Consider the following 24,174-nt stretch of genomic DNA (forward strand, 5'->3'; position numbering starts at 1 on the left):
ATAAAGACAAGGAAACCGACTGGGTAACGGATGGCTCAACGAAGACAACCGAGCGTTGAAAGTAAGTCATGTTGAATTCTCATTCTGAGTGAATTATATTTTGAGAATATTTTAAAATGAATGCCATTGAACATTAAACTCAAGAACATGAAAGCATTGGGATAAAAAATATTTTGAACAATGAATTTAGATTATATTTTAAATATTCTTGTTTTTCAACAGGTTTTTGTGATTACTAGAATAAAACAGCTAACTACAAGTATGACGACTTTGCTCGTAAATATTAAACATTGGACACTGAAGATCCTCCAATAATACTGTAAAGATATTCGTAATAACTGTGTGGTTTATTTTAATGATTAATAAATGACTGAGAAGGAGATGATCATCTTTGACTTCATTTCAATTTCCTACTGGATTGTAGACGTTCATGTAAGACACCCTTTGTCAAATCTTCACTTGACTTTAATTCACTTAAAAAATATCTAGGAGATCTAAGTAATCTGAAAAATGATTTAGAATTCTCCAGTTATGCAAGATTGTTCAAAAAATAATTTATGATTGTACCGGGCAATAGTAACGACACTGCGCTAATTACATTTTTATCAAGGGGGAAAAAAACACTTGGCGATTTGGTAACTAAAATGACTCCACAATTAATTATCCATCACCGGCACTCAACACAAGTACGAAATAAATAAAAGTAGCGTTAGTAAAGTAAGTTTAACATTCTGTGACACTAAAATTTACATAATTTTTTTTATTACAGTAGTTCTAATTTAGTCGTATCAGTACAAAGAGAAGAGATTAAAATGAGTAAAGTAAAACAAATCACTCGGAGGATGCCTAACCAACACAATACCAAGATGATGTTTGCAGAGCAATACTCGTGTTCTTATTGGTAGTGCTCAGATCTTACATGATGGTTGTATGAACTCCCAATCTCTGCAGTATGTCTCCCTTCTCAGTCTCAGTAATCTAGAAAGTTTGAATCAAGGTAACGGGATTCTTGCTGTTTGTTGAAGATGTCTCACCAAAAGGCTTCTGGAATTCTTCAATTTAGAACTGAAAAAAAATATTGGATTAAAAGTCAGTAGGTGTTCAACCTTTGCGGATATGAACAAGTTTGGCTTCTGCGGGATTCTTTCTTCCTCTGAAAACTTTGCTTTTACTTCAAATTTGGCCATTTTTAGTGCATTGGGAGTTTCAACATTAGTCATTCCCAGACACAGTGATGCAGTCACAGGGCTTGGTTTCAATTTATCTTACTTTATATAAAACATTGTGTATTGAATTGTCTTTTTCTCCTGCTGGTGGCCAACAACTATGTGGTCCAAAAGAAGTAAATATAAAAATGAAGACATAAAATAAATGTGCTATTTAATGAAGATTTACAGCCCCCAGCCTATGTTTGCTTGTCCCCCCCGGGCGAGCCACTTGACTCCAAGGGATCTTGGTGGTCCGGTCAGCAGGGGCTTCACATTCCACCTTTATGCCGTCCTGCCGAGTCCAGGCCTCCCCCTCCCTCTTAGTTCATAGTTTGCCACATGTGATACACAAAGATGGCACAACCTCCAAATGCCTGGTCTCATGCACTTCTGTGGCCTATGACCCTGTTTTTAGCACCCCTGTGGTTTCAGAATGTTCATGTTTAGTCATGCCACAGGCATGCGTATACATATTCGTGTACAGTGAACATTTCTAAAATTAGGTTTGGGGTTTTTTATGGCTTGTTGACAGTGTTTTGGTATTCCTTTCTGATGGTTTTTCACCCCTTAATTTACTTTCAGTTTTATTATCAGGCAATTTGTAAATAAAATGACAAATTAAAAAAAGAATAACATTACCATTTTACGCACATATGAGGAAATGTTTTTCCTTTGTTTCATAGATACACTGAAGCGATGAGTTTCAAGACAAAAGAGCCACCAAAAGGTAAGATTTTGTGCCTGTATTTTAGAGTGCAGTATTTTGTTTTAATGGAAAATTTAACACAATCCAATCAGAGACGCTGGTTCGAATTTAAGCACAATTTTTCCTATTGAGTTGCCCGGCTTTCACTCGCTGGCTTGAGCTAAAAGACAACGCAATGTGCTTGTCCCCATGGGAAATGTGGTCTTCCTTCCTTCCACTTTTGTTCACATGGCGCCGCCATAATCAACGCAAACTGAAAGTTCTTTAGTGTTGCTTTAACTGCACAAACACAGGTGTTTCAAACGATCAGCTAATCAGCAAGCTCTGCATGAAGCCTGATAACGATCCTCAGCTGTGTTGGCTGGGGAGACATGGAAAACAGGCCGGAACCAGTGTTTTAAGGCAGTGGTTGTCACAGCTCACCTATTTTCTGGGTTTCTTCATTTGACGTTCGCAAGGCAAGCGCATGGGCTCTCTGACGTCAATTTCAGTCAACAGCACTGCCAGTACAGGCAAAAAATGGCAGATAAAAACAGGTGGATGATCCTGCTGGATTGTTTTTCCACAAATGCAGTTTTCATCAGAATACAGCGTTTGGACCAGTGGAATTTATTTACGATCAATTAATACACTATTTGATGGACCCTTATTTAAAATCATACCATAATTCTAAACGTCTGCTACTGTCATATGTGTCCCATTCTTCTTATTCTCCAATTCTGTTCTATTCTATTCCGTGTCTTATCCTAAAATAAGAAAATTAGACTGTATTTCACTGACAAGTCAACCTGCAGACAGAAAAATTGACTCCAGATGCCCGCATTAGTGTCGTGAATATCAGTTTGATACAGCCAACCAATTCTCATGGCTCCTCGAGCCCGCTGGAAGTCCAAATCAAAAGAATAGCGTTTGGTATGCACAACTAAACGAGCGGCCGCGTCCTGGCAGACTGGATTAGTGTGAATCAGCGCTGGAGGAACACGCTTACCGCAAGTCCTGCCTGCATTCGAATGATATAAGAGCACACAGCAGCTAGCACCCCCTCGAGAGATGACGCATTGGGTTTGATGAATATTCAACACACATGCCCTCTGATGGGAGGCGAGCCGCTGCCGAAAAATATGATGATGAACGTGTAATCTCTCAGAAACTCTCAATGGTAATGGTAAAATAATAAGACAACCTTGGGATGTGCGTGTTAATGTGTGACTTCAGAGAGAGCAGGAGGCTTTGAAGTTTACTTTGGAGCTGCGTCTTCACATTGTCAAAGCAAATTCGCTCATTTTGCGCTAGTGAATGGAGGACACCTTTTTCTCCTGTCACTCCGCATTGTCCACAAAGACACCCGGTGATAACGTCGTTATTAGCATTAGCACCTGCCTTCTCTGGGTGACAACCGAAAGTGGCGACGTCGTAAAAAATGAGCAGAGAGTAGCTTGTAATACTCTAACTAACATATAAAGGAGCGTACATTTGGTGCAGTTCGCTTATTTTAAGTTATACATAGGCAAGTTATAAATAAGTCTCAAGCCTTCAAATTTCAAAGTTCCAAGTTACTATAGCAAATAATTAATCTTATCAAGTTGGGTCCACTTTAAAGGGGAACCCAAGTCCTTGCAATTTGCAATATGTTCTATTAACCCACGAGTGTAAACATGCTATTTGAATAATATTGTATTAGTGGAATAAGAAATAAGCAGATTAATCCACCCACTGATGTCAAAATGTCCTTGGAATTGCATTGCGAACGTCACGTGACAAAACCCAGACATAGGTGAGCCATGTCGTTTGCAATGCGAGCCCGAAGGCACTTTGACTTCCAGTCGACAGCAGAGGGCAGTAGACTGACGAACAGTCCATCAGCCCCGACGGTCTGCCCACCTCTGAAAATGGCTGCCTTCTGAGATGGATGAAAACATTCTTATTCCACAAATGCAATATTAATCAGAATACCAACTCATGTATGTATATTAATATTCTACAATGTTAGCTAAAATGTTGTCTGACAGTTAATAAAGGTTTTATGGTGAGAGTTGGCACTAAGGGATTTTTTTCTTTACATAATTAATTATGGGAAAATAGTTTAATGAGTTTAATGTATTGACAATTTTTGATGTAAATGTTCTTCAAATATTAATGCTTATTTTCAAATTGAGGTATATGGTTTCAGACTTGCCTCAAATGTTTTCAAAAAAAAAATGTTATTTGTCATTTTCAAGTCAATGTATTTATTTGTTCACGTAGTATACGACATTCATATCATTTTACATTGACTAAGTCATTGGCAAAGTTCAGGTCCCAGTGAATGAAGCGGCTATGAGTCACCATTAAGTATGATGCCTTCCTTCACTCATATAGCAACAGATGGTGTTTGTTTCAACACCTGCTGTATGAAGCTCCTGTTGAGTCATCTTCATATAACTCATAAAATAGTCAAATGGCTCGAATCTGTCTCACATCGCCTTTTAACTTCAACGCCTCTCAGTCGTTTTGTGCCAACTGCAAGACGTAAGCTTCTGAGAGCAAATGTCACTTTGTTTTTTCAATGCCATCTAAAAATACTATAATGGGCTGACTGAAAGCTTTAAGTATAATATAAGCATACAGACAAAAGCACTAGGTTACTTACACAACTCGTTCATTTGGCCTTACCTGAATTCTATACCTGTATCGCGTGTATGCTGCCTTTTGGACAAATGGTTGGTTAATACTGTAGCACTGGTACTGTTCACAAGAACAGAAAGGAAAAGGCGCCATCTTGTGTAATTCCAAAATAACTGCCATCAGTGTTGCAAGATGTTGAAAATATACCATTGACAGTAACTGAAATTGACAGGGAGTTGAGGTGTGTGTTTGTTTTAACTGATTCAATAACTGCATTACTTTATAGACACTAACTTATTTGGTTTGATTGAACTACTCTAACAAGTAATAACTTGCAGGGTTGTTGTAAACCAAGGACCCTGTACTTTGTTTTTCATGTAAACCAAGGACACTTTACTTTGTTTTTTCATAATTTACAATGTCACACCATCATCTACCTACATTAAACTACAGGGTAATCTTCTTTGCCTGTTAGTGGCCATCACAAGGAGGTCCAGGGTTCACGGCGTCATGATTACACAAGTCGTCCAGCAAGTTCCAACAGGAAAAGCAACACCTGACTTCACCCGGAAGCCGATGGCTATGACTGTGCATGAAGGTAAAAATACAAATGAAAATGACAAACAGGACACTGTCACCCTTTTTACAGGTACATCACATTCTGGGGTTTTCTTTCTTTCTTCCTTCCTAAGGGAGAAGAGCTTTTTTCAAAGCAATCGTCAGTGGCGAGCCAATACCGAGTGTCACATGGGGTCGAAACAAAGGGGACATCAATGACGCAGAGAAGTACAGGATTAGATATGATGAAAAAACCAAAGAACACATCCTTGAGGTGATAATTTGAAAGCACATACCCCGCAACCCACACAAAATATGGCTTCGTATTTGGGCACATAATTACACACAACCGTGTAAAGTACACAGTACCTAATAATCTATAATAATGATGCACTCTGCATGCAGATACCAGAAGCAAAAGTCGACCTTGCCGACACGTACAAATGCTTTGCTACAAATGAATATGGAACAGCTGTTTGCTCAGCCACCCTCAATATTATTAAAGGTGAGACAAAGACTTACTCTGCAGTATTGACGATTGACTGATTGTCAAGAGTTTTGCGTATTCAAGTTAACTCATTCACTCCCAACCATTTTCACTGAAGCAACCCCTTTTGCTCCCGGGTGTTTTATTGGATTTTGACCGATTTTGCAAGGCCCACAGAACATTGTGTTCTATTGCTATAGAAACATGGAACCTACCAAAAGAAAGGTTAGAGTCTCTTCTTTCATCAGATAAAAAGTATATTTTTATCCATTTGATATTTTGCAGTAATTAGCATTAGAATATATCTAAGATTCATCAATATTCACATTCCTGGTGAAAACACTGACGAAAAGAGCAACATGTTGCAACATGGCCCTGGCTGATTTCTTATACTCTGCTGCCACCAGCTGGCCGTTTTTGTAATAACTACCATGGCTTTAAGCATTCTCTTCTTTCTTTCTTTTTTAAAGACAGATTTGTTTATTTTCCGAACATTCAAAACTTTAATAAAACCAAACGTATGCTAAACACGATTTCAGAACAATTTTAATCTCAACAAACAAGAAATCAAAATGGAGAGAGAAAAGTATTCACCTGTTTTGGGAGGGGAAGAAAAAAAAAATCAAGCGATTCAATTCCTGCGCTGCCAACAAGAAAACTCAGGAACGGAAAATCATTGATGTAATAGTACTAGTAGTAGTAGCGTCCGTACGCTGCATCAAAGCCTTCTGTAGGCTCCAGATTAAAAAATTTAAATAAAAATAAAACGTATAAATACGTTTTGGGGACCATAGCAATATTTATATTATTAAAATATAATATTTTTATACGTTTTTGAGAGCAAATGAGTTAAGCAACGCAGGTTAATACTCCGATTTAAGATTTGCATTACCACAAATATGCTCAAGGTGGCTTTGCTTTAGTACTTATCGGTAGTTTTCTTTCAGCAAAGGATCAAGCGCCACAGGATTTCAGAGCAATGCTCAAGAAAACGTAGGTTTGAAACTAAGTTTATTCCTAAGCATTTGCCCGTAACCTATGTTAAGACAATTCTTTTTGTTTAGCGTTGTCGTCACCAAGAAAAAACAACTGCCACCAAAGAAAGAGGGAGAACTTGATCCTAAACTCTGCGAAGTGCTCCTCAGTGCACCAAAGAAAGACTATCAAAGAATATGCTTGGACTTTGGGGTTACAGATTTCCGCTGGTTGCTGAAAAGATTGAATCAGATGAAAAAGGAAAGGGCAGATGAACAGGCAAAGGTACTGTATTCGAGCAATGCCCGTCTCTGTCTTTTGTCCCCCATTTCAAAACATGTTCTTTCTTCAAGGTTGTTGAAAATCTCGGAAACGTGAAACAAATTGAAGTGAAACCTAACGGAAAGGCAGAATTCAGCCTTGACATGGCCTTACTGGATCCTAACAGCACTATTTATCTGTACAAGGTGAGTTATGATTGTAGCTAAATTCACAACAGTATTTATCCCTTAATACCTGACCACTTTGCTCGACAAGGACGGTTCCAGAGTCCCATATGGTAATAATGGAAACTCCAAGCATAGCTTGCAGAAACGTGGAAATAAGTATTGTTTCACCATCAAAGATCCCCAACCAGAAGACGCTGGTTTATATCAGGTTGACATTGGGGAGACAAATGTTCTTACGACTGACTTCCAAGGTATGCAGTTCCCATTGTACAGATTTATCGGTAAAGAAAAGCTATCAGTGCAACATTGTTATTCACTTCTATGTGCTTCCTCTACCTATATAGTGCCTGCAGTGGAGTTTGCAGACAAGATTAATAACGTAAAGGCCTTGGAAAACAAAGACACCTCTTTTCAATGTGTCCTGTCAACACCCCGCCACAGAATTACATGGTCAACGCCAGACACGTCACTTGAACATGGTGACAAATACGATATAAACGTCTCAGAAGACCAACTGACACATAAGCTAACAATTAAAAACTGTGACCAGGCTGATAATGGATCATATTATGCTATTGCCGGCATTGCGTCGTGCAATGCATCTCTCGTGGTAGAAGGTGGGCTTTGCTTCACAGAAATTAGGGTTGTCCTGATCATATTTTTTAGACCCACATCTGTGTCGTGTCAAGTCACTTGATTTTGAGTATTGGTCGATGCTGACTCTGATTTTTAGGGCAATGCACACAAGCACATAGTTCATCCACAACAATACATTTACAGTACAGTATGAGTACACCCTTACTTAGAGTCATGTGTCTTAATTAAATGTACAGTATAATGTCGACTCCATGCAGCTTCAACATAACTATCATCTCATTAAAAACAACAATACAGTCTACAGCAACGTATTTGTTCCACTGATGTTATTTACATCTACATATTCTATAGAATGAAGTCAGCGCTGTTAACAAAAAAACAAAATACTTTTTAAGCCAATAATAAATAAGCTGAAAATGACATGATCGGTCCTGATTTCCGATCAGATCTGGACAACTCTAATTAAATGTTGTTGATGTTGAATGAAAACTTAGCATTTCCACCTTTTGATGACCCTTGATCCCAACATCTTTGGTTTGATTTGATTTTAGCTGATCCCAATGCCCATAAAGGTGTTCAGCACAAGAAAGCTGAGGATCAGGATGACCTGGCTAAATTGGCTTTGAAGCAGAAACTGCAAGTGAAGGCAGAAGACACAGAGGGAAAGGATGGACAAAATGAATCTAGTGGGAAGATCGGCGCTGGAGGAGGTGATGATTCGAGTGGAAAGACTGATATAACCAAGGATTATAGGTCTGATGGCTGGAAAACTGATGGGAGCCATGGTGAGGGAAAAGGTGAGAACAAAAACAACCTCCTGAGAGGCAGAGAAGATGAAAGTCAGAACATTGATGCTGGCAGAAAGCGATTACAATCATGCCGAGCTGTGTCCAATGCAGAAAAGGGCATGTTTTCTATACCGATATAAGACTAAAGTCTGGTGGTTAATTTATTCTTAGTTTGTTCCTCCTGGTATTTGCTTTTTCAGATGAAGGTGTTCAGTTTGTCAGTGGTTTGTCAGATACCACAGCTAGTATCGGTGGACGGGCAGAGCTAAGTTGTAAATTAAGCACTGAGAACTCTGAGGGAAGGTGGTACAAAAACGGGAAACTGGTAAGTAATTTCTTCTAGCAGCATCAAACTAAATAATAAATACTTTTTGCCGCTGCCTGTAAGGACTGAGAGTAATTCATTTTCATCTGACCAGCTCACCAATGAGGATGGCGTCAGGATGATTAAAGATGGAGCCCATCACAAATTGATAATTGACTGCTGTAAAAAAGAGGATGTAGCCATGTATCGCTTTGAGTCAGATGGATGTAAATCAGAAGCCACATTGAATATTCAAGGTTAGACTTAAAAGTACACACTACATCTTTTTGTATAAGGGTCTTGGCTTTGGATCTTTAAAAACAACATGTTTCCTCTTCATTCTAAAGATCCACCAAAGATTGACGCTAGTGCCCTTGTACAATTCACAAAACCAGTGATTGTAAAAGCAGGCGATCCTGCCGAATGGAAGCTTCAATTCTCGGATGGAAAACCGATGAACATTCAGTGGAGCAAGGACAACGATGAGCTTTTGCCTGCCCTCAATGTGAGGATTGAAAAATCTGCCACGGAAAGTAAACTACGCCTTGCAAAATGCCAAAGAAAAGACAGTGGCGAGATCAAAATAAAAATCAGGAACGAATTTGGTACAACAGAAGCAATTTCCAAACTTATAGTCATGGGTGAGTCAAAGTGACCCGTTGTACTGTAATGTGAGGTGGTGGTAGCACAATAACGATTTCATCCACAGACAAACCCACACCGCCACAAGGACCTGTGGACATTATGGAAAGTGCCGTGACATCTGTTGTGTTCAAATGGAAACCGCCAAAGGATAACGGCGGATGTCCAGTCACAAACTACATCATAGAACGGCAGCAGGTTGGGCGTAACAAATGGTCCAATCTCGGGGAGATCAGTGGCAGCAGTACAGTTTACAAAGACTGTGATGTGGACCCTGGAAGGAGATACTGCTATCGGATCAGAGCCAAAAATTCAGAGGGTGTTAGTGACTACCTACAGACAGAAGATATACCAGCTGGAGTGTTACGTAAGTCTTCAATATGGGCCTTGGCCACTATGACCAGTTAAAACTCAAGAAAGCTTTTGTTACAGGTTATCCGGGAACCCCTTCGGCACCAAAAGTGGCCTGTGTCAGTAAAGAGTGCATTAGTCTGACTTGGTGTGCTCCATGCGACACCGGCGGGACCAAAATACTGGGCTATAATTTGGAAAGAAGGAAGAAAGGCACTAATTACTGGAGCCTAGTAAATCAAGGAGGACCAATAAAGGGTATGAAACTCATTTAACGGCTAGAATGTGCCAATAATGAAAAAATGTTCCCTAGAATCCAGGTATGAAGTGAAAGACCTCTTTGAGGGGGCAGAATATGAATTCAGGGTGTCAGCAATCAACCTTTCGGGTCCTGGAGAGCCAAGCAATCCATGTGACGCCATAATCGCAAGAGATCCCATGAGTATGACCGTACCATCTTTGTCTCATGGATTTGAAAGCTTGAATCCTACTCTTTAACTCAGCATGTTCAAAGTTTCATTTTATATTACTGTCATCGTAGAACCCCCCGGCAAAGTCACCAACCTCAGAGTAACTTCCAGTGACTACATAACCTTGTCGCTGGCTTGGACTAAACCCAAGGAAGTGAGAGGGTCACAGGATGAAGCCCAAGGGTACTATGTAGAGATCAGACCTATCTCAAGCCCGGAATGGACCCGATGCAATGTCGTCCCAATTACTCCCACCACCTATACTGTGCGTGGTTTGAAGGCCATGTCCGCCTACTGGGTGAGAGTAGTTGCTACGAATTATGGAGGTGATGGAGAACCACGGGGCTTTGACAGTCACATCATTGCCATGCCCCCTCCTGGTAAGAATGACATTGTCTTTCTCTGCTGACAGTCAAGAGAGACTTATAAGTACAAAAAGCCTGCCAGAAATTATTCATTCTGGTTTTAGTGACTGGTATACTATATTTTGAGGGTTTGAAATATTTATCAGCAGCTGATTGATTATGAGTCTACAACAACATTGAGTCAGGCCTTGGGTAGCATTTTGACAGCATGACACTCACGTAGGAAAGCCAAAATTCATTTTGTTCCAGCTGTGTGTTATGTTCACACACCGATACACACTGCCCATGTGGGTTTGGATTGAAATTGCTAGATTCAAAACAAGTCGTACTTCTGCTCTGTGGTTGAATGAATTCCAGCGCAGTGGGACAGAAATGAGGTCCAAAGGATTATGCAATTTGAAAAAAAGTGGCAAAACTTCTGTTTTAGATTACATTAAAAAAAAACTGACATTTTTAACCCAACTATAATACACAAAGTCTTTCATGTAATAAGTTTACATTAGAAGGTGAAAACCAAGTATATCATTTGAACTGCCATGAAACCGTATCTTTATTTCTACCCTTAAGTACGTCCAAAGTTCAAAGAATGCAACATGAAGAGCTTCGTAGTCGTGAGATCAGGAAACACCGTTCGCCTCAACATCCCATTTGAGGTACCGTAAAAAAAAAACTAGTCACAGTGGATTTTTAAGTTCATGTGGATTTGAATAAGTATATTTGTCTAACAGGCGTCACCATTTCCGAATGTCTCGTGGTTGAAAGATGGTACTTTAGTCCCCAAGCATGTAACGGTCACCAATTCTGATGAAGCTTCTCAACTGTTGATCCCTACATCTGAGCGATCCGACTCTGGACTCTACACCATTATTGTCAAGAATCTCGGCGGCCAAGAAAGCTTCAATGTGGAAATTAGGGTAACAGGTAAATGTCAGCATTATTGACAAACAAATAAATGGTTTTAATCAGAAATCTGTATTTTTGCACTACTTAATCAAAATTCTAGATGACCCTAAGCCTCCAGGTCCTGTGGAGCTGACCCAGAATGTCCCAGGAACAGTCACTTTGTCCTGGGCGCCCTCTCCAGACGAGACAAAGGACGACAGGCTGCACTACGTCATATCCAAGCGGGACTCCTTCAAGCCTACTTGGAGGACGGTGGCAGAAAACCTCTTCAACAACAAGTTTACTGTTGTGGACATTGTGCCTGGGCGCCAATATCACTTCAGGGTTTTTGCTAAAAACGACATGGACCTTTCAGTGCCATCTGTGTCACCTGCATTTGAAACCAAGAAAGAAAAAGGTAACCGCAACTGATCATAAAAAAATATGTTGCATCCTTCCATCCATTTTCTGTACCACAAAATATCATCAACACAGCCTACCTTTGTCAACATTTCTGTCTCATTGCTTTGCCTCGGTCATTTGTCTGGATAGTTATTTTGTTTTAAAATAAAAATTTCAATTAAGCCATTCCTCAAAATATGGGCAATTTTAAGGATTTTAGGTTTTTATGTGACATCCAAAAAACAGTGGAACCTTTAGACTAAACACAATCCATTCTGGGAAGTTGGTCGAACACAAATAATTGTTTTCACTTTTAACTCTTTGACTGCCAGACGTTTTCAGAAAAGGGATGCCGTCAGTGCCAGCCGATTTAAGCATTTTGACTGATCTTTCAAGGTCCACAGAAAATGTTCTGTTTGGACTATGGAAACACACGTACTACCAAAGGAAAGATTGGACTTTCATCTTTCATCAGAAAAAAAAAGTTTGTTTCTACCTTATTCCGTTCTTTAGTAATCAACAATAGAAAATGGTTAGTTTGACCCAATTTCGCCTGTTTTGGACCAAAATACGGAGAAATCAAGCTTTTAGTGAAACGATATTATTTCATGCATTCTAGTGAATTTTACACTTCTTTTTGTCCATGAATGATGCCACAAACACCTAAATAGTGCTTTACTTCTATAAAACACTACCACCAAGAATGAAAAAGTGTTTTTTGATAGCAAAATACGTTTATTTACATTCAACAGTGTAACAATTTGACAACAATTTGGCAAACTATTTACAAATGTGTGCAACTGTGGTGCTATTTACAAATATGTGGATGTTTCAACGACAGTTTTTCTTTTTGTAACACTCTCCTGCGTGCAAAGAGACGCAACAGCATTTGCACAACAGATTGCCTCTTCGCGTGCAAAAGCTCCACTTTCTTGCAGGCCGTTTTTTCCGGGGAATAGCAAGTATATACTGCAGTGTGTGCTGCCATAAAGTCTAATATCAGGATCATGCTACGGTTACGTTACGGTGATGTTACGTTGTGGCTTCCTCATGTCCTTCGGTTGCTATACCGAGTGGTAGATGTTCTGATCCATTTTATCCACTCCATTCATGGTGGCATCGTAGTCCAGAAACAGTGTCTTCTCCGTGATCAGACTGTACCCGCTCCTCCGATGAATATGCATTGGACTCGGGGTACTCTTCATTGTCCGATCGAATGTCCGCTTGTGCAGCTCCGCGTTTTCCGGCGTTAGCAGCGCTAGCCGGTGAGGCTTTATGACGAGAGAATAACGGCCGCGTCAATGCTTCCAACTCCGGCGTCAACCTCGGGAGTGACCATCATCATCATCATCAATGTGCATTGGTCGATGCTTTTCGACTACTCTCCATCGTCCGATCGAATGTCCGCTTGTGCAGAAGTACCCGGCCGGCTATTGTGCGCGTTTTCCGGCCTTAGCAGCGCTAGCCGCGCTTAGCCGGTGAGGCTTACTACGTGATAGTAACAGTCGCGCCAAAGCTTCCAACTTTGGCGTAGAGCTCGGAGTCATCATCATCGTCGACATCAATGCGCTTTTTAGTATTGATTGATGCTTTCCGTCTTTGAAAAAAATGCTCAAGCGTGAGCTGCTTGTAACCGGTTGCTTGGTCAAGCCATTGTGGCTTGGATCAGCCATTGTCTCCTCAACACTCTAGCTCCGCCTCACGTCTTCTACTGACGCCCACGGTGGGCGGCCCATCCAACCTTGTGCAAATAGAGTCATCGCTGCCCTCTAGGGGCCAAAACGAGTCTTTTACTATTCAGATATGCCTGATACTTTCAGCACAGCTGCCCAAGGCTTTCCTGCACCCGTTTTTGAAAAAAAAAAAAAAAAAAACATAGGGGACGTCTTTTAACGTCCTCGGCGCCCTTCCCTAGGTTTATGCTAAACGTTTTATAACGTTTATGGCAGTCAAAGAGTTAAGTGTACACGGTTACAGACGTCCCGACATATGGCCTTTTCAAAGCGCAACAACCTAGTCCGAATAATACACAGTAAATCCTGTAGAGTAAATTTAACTCTATTTAGAGTAAATTTAACTCTATTTAGAAAGACTCAGTTTTAGAGTAGGCTAAGATCAACACTAGGAAGAGAGTAAAACAGAAAATTTAAATAAAAGTCACTCAAGGGTTGAGGAGCTAACTCACAACCTTCAGCTTGGGAGACTGCCACGCTACCACCTGAGCTATGCCCCTCTTCTACTGTTTGCTCATCTCCAAGAGACCAACGTTTTTGGTCTCTTGGAGAGGATTCCATGGAATCATGGAATCAGCTGCAGCTGACACGAGCGATATACTAACCAAAAGCAGGAGCTCCCAAGCTAAAGGTTATGAGTTCATTCCTCCACCCTTGAGTCACTTTTATTTTACTATTTTCTAAGTTTAAATATTACTTTAAAACTGAGTCTATTTGGTCCCACTCTAAATATAGTAAAATTTACTCTACAGAATTTACTGTGTACGTCATCACATAGCACAAGAAGAAATGATTAGGTGAAACGGTCATTTCCTTTTTCCTAAAGTTGAGATTCAATTCATATTTAGCCATGACGTCCACTATTCTCTACCAAAAAATCTGAATATATGTACCATTGCACTCATTTTACATATAGTCACCCTCTTAAAATAATTGCCATTCAGTCATTTTGTTGCCTAAATCAGCTCCTCATGATGCAAATGGTTACATTTTTGGTGTCTCCTGAAAAGTTAACTTATAATTGCCAAAGACAAGGCTATACAAATGAGCGTAGTGAAGTTTGTCAGCGTTTTTTTACACCCACGTGACGTAAGGGGGACATGAGTTTCCCGAAAGTCTAAATTGCACAACCTCAAGAGGGCCATCAACTATTAGGGAGGTCTCAAACTCATCAGTATGAAAACTTTCTTGGGCGTTTGTCTTTGCGCTACAGAAAGGTTCAAGATGAATGTACCGAGGAGAAAACCTGTGGATTTATCATCAGCGCCGTCATTCCTCACCCCATTGAGGCGCCACATGCCTCCAGAAGGCTATGAGTGTCACATGAGCTGCGCGGTCAAGGGCGCCCCGGCGCCCCGGGTGACCTGGTACCACGACGATGTGGACCTGAGCGTCAACGGCAACTACTACATCACCAACGTATGTGGTGTCTGCTCCCTGCTTATCCTGAGGGTGGGTGCCAATGACAGCGGTGAATACAAGGTTGCTGTGGAGAACCATCTGGGGTCGGCCCAGTGCTCCATGATGCTGAACGTCAGAGGTAAATATGGGAATTACACTTTATGGAACCAGTTTATGTACTATACATTCTCTTTTATTACATTTGATTCCTTTTTATAAAGCTCATATTTTCCACGATCAATTTTTTTTTGCCAGGCTGGCATGGATTAATGCCATTCCAATAGCTAAAAAATGTCATTTTTGATATTAAAGTATAATTTGGGTTACGGAACACTTTAAAATTGCACATCAGGGTATCACTGCTGTACAGAATTGAAAACATCACATCAATATTTATAATAAGCAAAACGTAGCAAAAAAAAATCAATACGTACATACTTAACATTTAAGCAGTCTCGTGGGCTGCTGGTAACATCTTGCATTCTCAGACAGAAAACTTTAAATTCTAGTTTAAGCCCTATAATGCCGCGCCCCAAGTATTCTGCACCTTCCAAAGCTTCTTCTGGTAGTGAGCCAGATGAAGACCCTGACGATTCATGAGAAGATAAAACTACTGGATTGTCTTTTGGGGGAAGGACAAAGTTAAGCGGATGGCTTGATTAAGAATGTTTTAGTTACATTTCAGCATAACCGCTATGTAACTCCATAACTTCTAAGGCATTACTGCCATCTAGGGGTATTCATCATAACACACTGCACTTATCAAAATTGCACTGTATTTTCCACACATTTTCCAAATACTTTTACAATCGGTTTAATAAATTAGTTTTACTAAGTTAATAAGTGTTTCAATCAGATTTTCAGGTGGATGTGGAAAATAATTAAAACCGTTATCTTCTGTGTTTGTTTACAGAGCAACGAACATGAACGGCAGAACAGAAGAAGAAAAAGAAAAACAGTAGCATTGTTTTTGTTCATAATTGCAGCTACGACAGTGACCTATACTTATTCTATAGCTGTAGCGCTCATCAATGAAATAGACAGCCTCTACTTTACGCCCCTAGTTGGTAAACTCAAAATGTGTGTTTGTACCAACTTAAAACTGCTCAATGCAGGAAATTGGATAATAAACTGCACACTCCCTTCTTTGTGTACACAATGTGCGCATGATGTCACAGCCGCAGTCAGAGCGCGGGAAAATCAAACTCGAATCCAGTCTGAAAAGTATTGGCCAGAGGCTTGCGGGAGTAACCATTGTGAACAGCTAAACCGTTAATCTGCTAATTAGAAGAGTCAGAAAATGGTCAAATAAAAAGGCTATTATAAAGATATTTGGGGGGGGGGGGGAATTCTACATTGCAGCTACAACAGGTTACACTGTTTACATTCAATTCAAGTGGTCAAATCAAATGCTACTAAAATTAAGCTTTGTGTTGTTTTTGTTCTACTTAGTTCATTTAAACGTATGTCCACAGACACAGCTTGTGTCCAAATTCACAAGGCTGGGTCCTCCGAAGGCCGAATATGTCGGCTGCATGACGTCACTGCCGACGCGACTCAGCAGCACGCACGGATTTACACATGAATGGATTGTCAATGCTGCTAGTCGGTAGCGCATTGACCGACACTCCATTCATGTGTCAGTCTGCGTGTTGTCGAGTCGCGCCAGGAGTGACGTCATGCAGCCGACAAAATCGTACTTTGGAGGACTCAGGCACATATTGCGTTATATTTCAATCAAGTGTGACATTGGAACTGATCGGATGAACTTACCTTGGAAAAATATGAGGGGGTCCACGGTCCACCAAAGTAACACAGGGGTGGCGGTGGTGTTCCTCGGTCTGATCTTCTTCCACAGCGAGTTTAAAAACGTCAACAATTCCAGCAAGACAATTTGGTCGTCACTTCTGCATTGTTCCAGTTATGTTAGTTGAATATCCTGATGTCTAACAACCAGGTAAAACAGACACTATACAGAGTAAACAAAACATACATGGTACAATAAACGTACAGGTACAAATTGAGTGAGACGTCGCCATGTGGCGCTTAAAGGAAATTGCGATTTACCTTCTGACTGCACTGCTTTCAAAATAAAAGTTACTCTGGGGGATCGGGTTGTGGGCTTCTCTTCTTCTATGCAATTGGAAACATGAGAACAATTTTAATTGTAAATACTAGCAGAGTTCGCTTAGGTGGCTTCTGCTCACTTCCTTATCTCTGGGTAAATAATACTAATCGCTTTGTTTTGAAACCCTCGGGCAGCTCAGAAATGCCGTACGGTTTTCAAAACAAAAGCTCATTTTGGAAATTAGATTTAATTGTATGCTACACATTTACTCTAAATCTTAACAGAGTGTAGGGTATGGTGGCAATAGCCGTACCCTGATTATCATGCTAAAATTCAGTCATTCATAAAATCAATAGTAATACAGTAGTCTGTTTCATTCCTATTGAAAACAGTGCAGTATAATCCACACTGAATAAACCCTTGTGAACAACATTTCAGACCTGTCAAATGCACACTGCACACGCACGGACCCGCCCACTCCACTATCCCACCAGAGAAGCCCCCTCTACTGCTCTTCACTTTCAATATGTCACCATCACTTAAGCATCTAATGGACCACCTCACCATCAACATATAACACCTGGTTAAATGAAGTGTTTGCCCTTGTCCTCTTCTGGGCGTATTTTCATTTACTTGGATTAGCTGCATGCAGATGCTTATAGGAACCCAGAGCCATGTCGTCCCAACTGTCTCACAGCAGAGATCATCCACGCGTAAGGAAGTCAACTTCTGACTCTTCTTCTTCATCGTCGTCGTCTTCGGCCAACGAGAGCCTGAGGGTGAGCTGTTGGGTTCATTTTTCTACGAATTCAGGAATTGTATTAAAATGAATACCCTCTTTGTTGTTAACATGAATTTAAACAGCTGCTGTGTTTCCTAGCTTATATTGAAACAAGGCACGTTTTAGTTTTACATTGGAAAAATCTCCAAAAAGTATATAAACTGAAACAATGACGTTCTCGTCTCAATTCACTTCCTCAGTGTGAAATTTTGTTCTAAGAATTGCAACAGGTGATATAAATGCTACCTTATGCCATCTAATGAAAGAGCATTTAATTGTTCTGCCTGTCACTATACGCCGCTGGCATAGATTTTATTTTATTTTTTTGCTTTGATAATTTCCCGAGGCACACCTAATGATCTGAGTGGTTGAAATCACAATTTTAAAGGGAAAGAAACCCTATTTTCCAAAACAGTCATTAATTTACATAATTCTCACAACATTTGAAGAAATCACACATTCAGGACGTTTGAACACCTACATTTTGTTGAAATGTGTTGACCTTGGAAAATATGGGAATGTGAATAGAACGACCAAGTAAAAGAGGATGTGGGAGAGCGAGAATGACAGAGGAGAGAAGAGGAGCGCTTGGAGCCGCTTGTGGGAACTCAGTCGCATTATTTATGGATGTTTATCTCTCCCGCTCGTCCTGTGGGAAACTCACATTTTCCACTGGGGAATAACCGGTCAGGAGTCAAGTCAAGTTGTCCCAAAGGGACGGACGGAGAGAGGACGGATCACATCACGTAGATTCTTCGACGGATCACATCACGTAGATTTTTCTCAATCAGTCTGTTTATGTCTGATATCCCTTTAATTTAAACCAGAGTGCATCTGCTGTCTACTGAAGCTCCACTCGTCTTGTAAACGTCTCAGGGAAGATCTATGAGTGTTTACACGTCCTGGTTTGTCTCTTTGTGAGCTGTTTTTTTCTGAACCGACGAGCTGGCTGTTTGACCCACTTTTTGTCGCCCTTAAAGGCGACTGTCAAAAGTGGATACACATTTTTTCGTCCAGCCTGCTTGTATACAATACAATGAAAATAAATATATGCCTCACAGTTCTGGCGTCCTGGGTCTAAATTTCAGCTCTTGCCTTCCTGTGTGAAGTTTGCATCTTATTTTGGGTTTCATTCAAAATCAACAGAGTTCTTGACCTAGTGACACCAAGGAACCAGGGTGAAGTCTATTCTTGATGCTTTCTGAGGGACTACTAAGAACCTCTGCATATTAGCCTTCTGAATGGCACAAAGGGTTCCTTGGTCATATATGGCTTTCCTGCAGAATAATTTTAACCGTCCAAATTTAAATCCTCTGTGACATTGAATAAACGACCCTTAAGTGCAGGATGGTTGTTAAGATGTTCCACTGTTTGCTGTTTGGATTATTTAATCTTTCATCCTTTATTGCACTCTCTGGAGTCTTTTATGGCAAAATGTCCACGCTGAAGTTTAGGGTCTCGTCAAGCATTTGATGCTAACATTTGATGATGCTAACATTTGATAGCCCTTGTACACAAAAGGCCTTGTATTGTACGTCATACACTACAGAAAGTTCTTATTTCAGGAGGATGTAGTAATAAATCCAACTGTGAATTCCACTGTTGCAGCTAAGGCCTTTTTTGGGTTTGTTTACTTTAACTTTATTTAAGGGATCATTTCCTCCAACAAACTGCCTTCACTGAGCTCGGAGTTTTCAAAGATTTGTGTGGAAGAAAAAAAAGTCTATAGTCGTGGTCTGCTGATACCAGCCACTGATACTTAGAGCAAACAAAATCCAATGTTGAAAAAATCCTCCTTTCCAGATATGCTTCAGAAAGAAAGGTCTTTGTTCACAATTTTTATTTTATTTTTTGTCATTGTGTTAATCAAAAGTGTATTGTTGAGTACTCATTGAGTGAATACTCATACTGGTATTGATTTTTTTTTTTATGAAAATCAAAATGAATATCACACTTGCATATTATTGTCTGAACCCTTTTTAATCTTGCTGCCACCCCTGACGTAAATCATGTTATAAAAAGATAATACAAGCAAATGCTTAACAATTTCTCCTCTATTTCAGCATGAGCGACTATCGAGGTAGGATTTCTTTGTTGTAACGCAAAATCAAACCAAACCTGCAAGTTGCAGTTGTCCGAATGGCAAGTCTCTTCTGTTTTTCAGACTGAACTCATCTGGCGTGTCGGACGCCTCCAACGACATGACGAAAAACCACGCCGAGTCATACTTCTCGCGGCGCGAGAGCAGATTGTCGGCAAGAAAAAAGGCTGAGGAGGAGATGGCGCATAATGATTACAAAAAGGCATGTGACACCTTTTTCAAATTTGTTTTTAAGTGGCTGCCGGGGTTGTCGATATGGGGGAAATGGGGTGTTTCTGTTTGCCAATGTGTCTGTTGCATGCACCAATTGACAAATTTGATTTGGTGATGAAGTGCTGCCCATTGAGTGAAAATTCAATAGTTCTTTGATTGTTTTGTTTTTCCCCTGGAAGCTATTTTAAAAACATTGAGACCAAAAATCAGCAATTTACATTTTGCAGATGTATGAAAAAGCACTGGCTACCAATCAGAGGCTCAAGTCTAGACTGGAAACCAGCAAACAGGAATTGGTTGTGATCCAGGAGCAGCTGCAGAGAGCTCAGGTAGCCGCCGCACAGCTGCAAGTGCTGTATAATTCCTCTAACAGACTATATTGTAAACTGCATTGAAATACCGTAATAAATATTTTATTTTTTTTGCAGAAGAAGGAGAGAAAGGGTGAACTCGGCTCCAACATTCTTGAAACAGAGAAAAAGGTACCCAGCGTTATTTGGAACGCTACAGAAATTGTGAAGTCTGCCTTGGAATGGCTGTCTTTAACTCATTTACTGCCATTGACGGCTATAGACGTCAATAATTAATTTGAAATATTTCTATTAGTTAAAAAAAACAATTCCCCACTTTTGTTAACAAGAGTATGAAAACCTAGATTTTTTTTTATTATACATTTAGAACAGATTTTGAATTTGTGATTAATCGTGAGTTAGCTGGTGAAGTCATTTAATTGCATGACTTCAATAGTTAACTCACGATTAATCACAAATTTTATATCTGTTCTAAATTTACAATATGTTTTTTTCTCGGTTTTCATACTCTTGTCAAGAAAAGTGGGGGGAAAATGTTAAACTAATAGAAAGAGTTCAGATGAATTTTTGACGTCTCTAGCCGTCAATGGCAGTGAATGAGTTAATATTATCCTTCTGACAAATGAATCACCTTATCAGCCTTGAGATGTTATTTTAGGGGTCACTCAAATGACTTTGCAAACTGAAAAGTACGAAATTCAGCCTCTGCCACAAGTTTTATTGAACAACTCGAAATTGCAGAATGCGCCAAAAGTCTCAAATCACCAATACCAGAAATTGAACAGGAAGTTGGCCATATGCTTTGAAGCAGCCGTTTTGGATTCATTTGATGAGGTCATACAAGGGAATTTGTCCAATAAGAAGCAGGGATACTACACAGCTGGGCTACAACTAAAACTGCATGGCGTCAAAGTGTAATATTCATTTATTTTTCCCCCCCATTCACCACTGTGTGATACAAATCGATACTGTAGTTTTCAACTGTACTTATTTGCTCATAGGACAGTCGGAGTCTCAGGAAAAAGATATCTGACATGGAAGAACAAGTGAAGGTACATATCATATTATCTCTTTAAACTAAAAATATTTGATCATGTTGAGACAAATGAAGTAATTGTATAATTTCCCGTGAAACCCCTGATGATCTCTGATTGGGCGTCACTGACCTAGTTATTGTCATCAACCGTGCGGTGGTTCGTCTGACACGGCTTGTCGCCATTGTGCGCTTGGTGGATCTGTGACGCAAAAGCCCTCGGGATCCCGGCGACTATCTTCAACGTCTGCCGAACAAAAACTTCTGTGTTCTGTGAATCAGACTTCCATACAAACATGGCAAAAAAATAGGTCCGTAAAAACAGAGAGCTACTGTGGAGTTTTAAGGAATTGTTTGTCGTCGTGAGTCAATTACTCCCCCCCCCCCCCCCCCCCAGAACCTAAATAGGAACAATAGGAAGATAGTTTTAAATATCTGAGCTGTCAACATGCACAAATTGCACATCCTCATAATACTGGACGTGAAAAAGAAGACCGGAAGTAACGTACAGTATATTACTGAAATCTATTAGATATTTACTCCAATAGACACATTTTAAAACATCAAACCTACTTACCTGCGGGGCCACCGTATTTACATCATTACTGTTCAAAATTGCTACAATTTGATGTCTATCAACCCTTCCCGCCCGCCTTATTTATAAACCAAACAATACAGAGATGGTAACTATTCAGAAAGGACAAGTTACACATGGGTCAGAATGATGATGATGATCCATGTATTTAGCTTGCTAACGTGGACGTGAACAAGTGTCTGTCCATTGACAAGAGACCCCTAGTTAGTATCGCTACTTTTTGATCCTACTGCCGCCGATAATTTGGCAAATAAACGTTTATATGTCATTCTAACATTGTGGGGTTTTTTTTGTTTTTGTTTTTGTTTTTATTTATGTATTTATTTATTTATATTTGCTACATTCTTTCCTGCTCAGGTCAAAGCAGAACTTCACACAGAAAACAAAAGACTGAAGGATGAAAACGGAGCATTGATCCGCGTCATCACCAAATTATCCAAGTGATTTCATTCAAAATGAGAAAAAAAAAGGACGTGATCTCGGCTACCTGTCTCAGGAAATGACAGGTGATCCCTCTGATTCAGTTGGGTAAACCCCGATTTGCATGCAATGGCACGATCCACATGGCATTATTCATCATTACAAAACAAACTCAAATGAAATTCCAAACATTATAGCCTGGAGTTCATCACCATGGAAACTGTGGCCAACTGTATGTAGTCCATTTGCAATAAATATGGCTGTCACGCTTTATGTTGATGTGATGCCACAAATTCCCCTCCAAATCTACAATTTAAGCCCAATGAAACATACAAATGGCACAGAAAGGACATTGTTTCTCATATACAGCACAAACAGACTGCACATGTGTTATGTAGTTACGTGTGTGTGCATTCTTCTTACTGTAGTAAAGACCAACGTGAGAGCACAGCTGTTACCTTATGTATGGGCTCATGGTGCCATCTAGTGACCAAAAATGGGAACGCATCATCCATTCCATACGCCCGCCCTACTGTAAAATTCAAGTTACAGTATTGCTTATTTGTATTTACTTGAGTAGTTGGATAATAAAACAAATAAAAATACAAATCATGCACTGTCCTGCTCATTGTTCAATTAAGTTAATGAATCCTACTGTCACCATCATAAATTCAACAGTAGTCAGAAATTAAAGTGCTTCACATTCATAAAAAAAAAAAAAATCTAAATCATTAATAACTATAGAGGTGATAGTTTAAATGACGTCAGCACCGTTAATTAACTGTAAAAAGTGGAAAACAGAATTAAATTAAAGTAACTACTCACCCTTTGAAGACTCTTGGAAGACATGCACACAATGGAGAGAATTGCTACATTTCTTTGGTCATCTTCATATGTGTCATTATTTTTGAGTTAGCTACGTGCTATTTTTGTTAGCAGCTCCTGGAAGTTTATTGTTCAATGTAATTTAATAAATATGTAGATTAAGACACAACAGCTATAGGCATTTATGATTTTCTTTTGCAGTAGCGAGGTCCCTTTTTTACTCTTAAGTTTTTCATAAAATGTCAAAGGACAAAACAAAACAAAAAACTAGCAAAACACACTTAGACTGAGCTCAAATCTCACAAAATTCACTTCAGTCAGTCATTTCAGTTACTATGTTACTTTTAAGGTACAGTAAGGTCATTTTTTATTATTATGGGACACTATGGGTATAGGACATTGTGCCATAATGGGATTAATTAAAGCTATGCATTACTTCATGTTAGTATTTGGTTAGGGATCGTTTAAAAAAAAAAAAAACAAAAAAAAAAATATATATATATATATATATATATTGTTTTTTTTCCTGGGGTGGTGGTTGGGGGGTCATATCTTATTTGCTGATAGAAGAGTGGACTTTTTGAGACATAATTGAAGAACTAAATGTAAAAAATGGGAAATGATGAAACATGCTAGGGGACATTATGGAACATAATTTGCAAATATATGGGGCAAAATGCGATAAAATAACAAAAAAATTATGTGACAGTGAGATTTGCTAAAATTTTGCGTTACTTTGTGTGTGTGTGTGTTTTAAGCATATTTTTTTCATGGGACACTCTGGTACATGATGGGACATAATTAGAGGTATTATAGAACTAAGTGAGACATAATAGGGGATATTATGGGACAAAATAGAACGATGGGACATAGGAGACATACAGGACATTACAGGACAAAATTGG

At 39.6% G+C, this 24,174-nt stretch overlaps 2 protein-coding genes and 1 long non-coding RNA gene across 4 annotated transcripts in view; 2 read left to right on the forward strand and 1 right to left on the reverse strand.

Moving 5' to 3' along the window:
• Positions 1–16,953, reverse strand: part of LOC147167573 (uncharacterized) — a 158,885-nt gene extending 141,932 nt beyond the window's left edge. For both annotated transcript variants that reach the window (XR_015096391.1, XR_015096390.1), the window contains exon 1: positions 16,696–16,953. This is a non-coding gene — a long non-coding RNA (uncharacterized LOC147167573). The remainder of the gene's footprint in view (positions 1–16,695) is intronic.
• LOC147167577 (immunoglobulin-like and fibronectin type III domain-containing protein 1) lies at positions 1,905–15,980 on the forward strand. Its single transcript, XM_086087274.1, has 22 exons — positions 1,905–1,935; positions 4,994–5,116; positions 5,211–5,350; positions 5,482–5,581; positions 6,511–6,556; positions 6,628–6,823; positions 6,892–7,005; positions 7,076–7,238; positions 7,332–7,604; positions 8,136–8,489; positions 8,573–8,697; positions 8,792–8,933; positions 9,024–9,317; positions 9,386–9,685; positions 9,751–9,927; positions 9,983–10,111; positions 10,211–10,519; positions 11,072–11,157; positions 11,233–11,425; positions 11,508–11,804; positions 14,735–15,061; positions 15,836–15,980. The coding sequence occupies exons 1-22, from the start codon at positions 1,905–1,907 to the stop codon at positions 15,847–15,849; spliced, it is 3,933 nt and encodes a 1,310-aa protein (XP_085943400.1). The 3' UTR covers positions 15,850–15,980.
• On the forward strand, positions 16,610–23,058 carry LOC147167578 (protein phosphatase 1 regulatory subunit 12B-like). The gene is made up of 8 exons (XM_086088123.1): positions 16,610–16,879; positions 17,429–17,769; positions 19,835–19,851; positions 19,936–20,074; positions 20,313–20,414; positions 20,514–20,567; positions 21,398–21,448; positions 22,382–23,058. The coding sequence occupies exons 2-8, from the start codon at positions 17,665–17,667 to the stop codon at positions 22,466–22,468; spliced, it is 555 nt and encodes a 184-aa protein (XP_085944249.1). The 5' UTR covers positions 16,610–16,879; positions 17,429–17,664; the 3' UTR covers positions 22,469–23,058.
• The last annotated feature ends 1,116 nt before the right edge of the window (positions 23,059–24,174 follow it).

Source organism: Leptonotus elevatus, chromosome 10 (assembly GCF_054856555.1).
Source record: "Leptonotus elevatus isolate MCC_2025b chromosome 10, RoL_Lele_1.0, whole genome shotgun sequence".
Classification (NCBI taxonomy): Eukaryota; Metazoa; Chordata; class Actinopteri; order Syngnathiformes; family Syngnathidae; genus Leptonotus; species Leptonotus elevatus.

Bases quoted from the DNA above. Each gene is read 5' to 3' on its own strand.
- LOC147167578 (XM_086088123.1), top strand. From the start codon at position 17,665: ATGTCGTCCCAACTGTCTCACAGCAGAGATCATCCACGCGTAAGGAAG. The intron at 20,415-20,513 runs GTAGCCGCCGCA...TTTTTTTTGCAG, and splicing joins AGCAGCTGCAGAGAGCTCAG to AAGAAGGAGAGAAAGGGTGA. The intron at 21,449-22,381 runs GTACATATCATA...TTTCCTGCTCAG, and splicing joins ACATGGAAGAACAAGTGAAG to GTCAAAGCAGAACTTCACAC.
- LOC147167577 (XM_086087274.1), top strand. From the start codon at position 1,905: ATGAGTTTCAAGACAAAAGAGCCACCAAAAG. The intron at 7,605-8,135 runs GTGGGCTTTGCT...ATTTGATTTTAG, and splicing joins TGCATCTCTCGTGGTAGAAG to CTGATCCCAATGCCCATAAA. The intron at 10,112-10,210 runs GTATGACCGTAC...CTGTCATCGTAG, and splicing joins AATCGCAAGAGATCCCATGA to AACCCCCCGGCAAAGTCACC.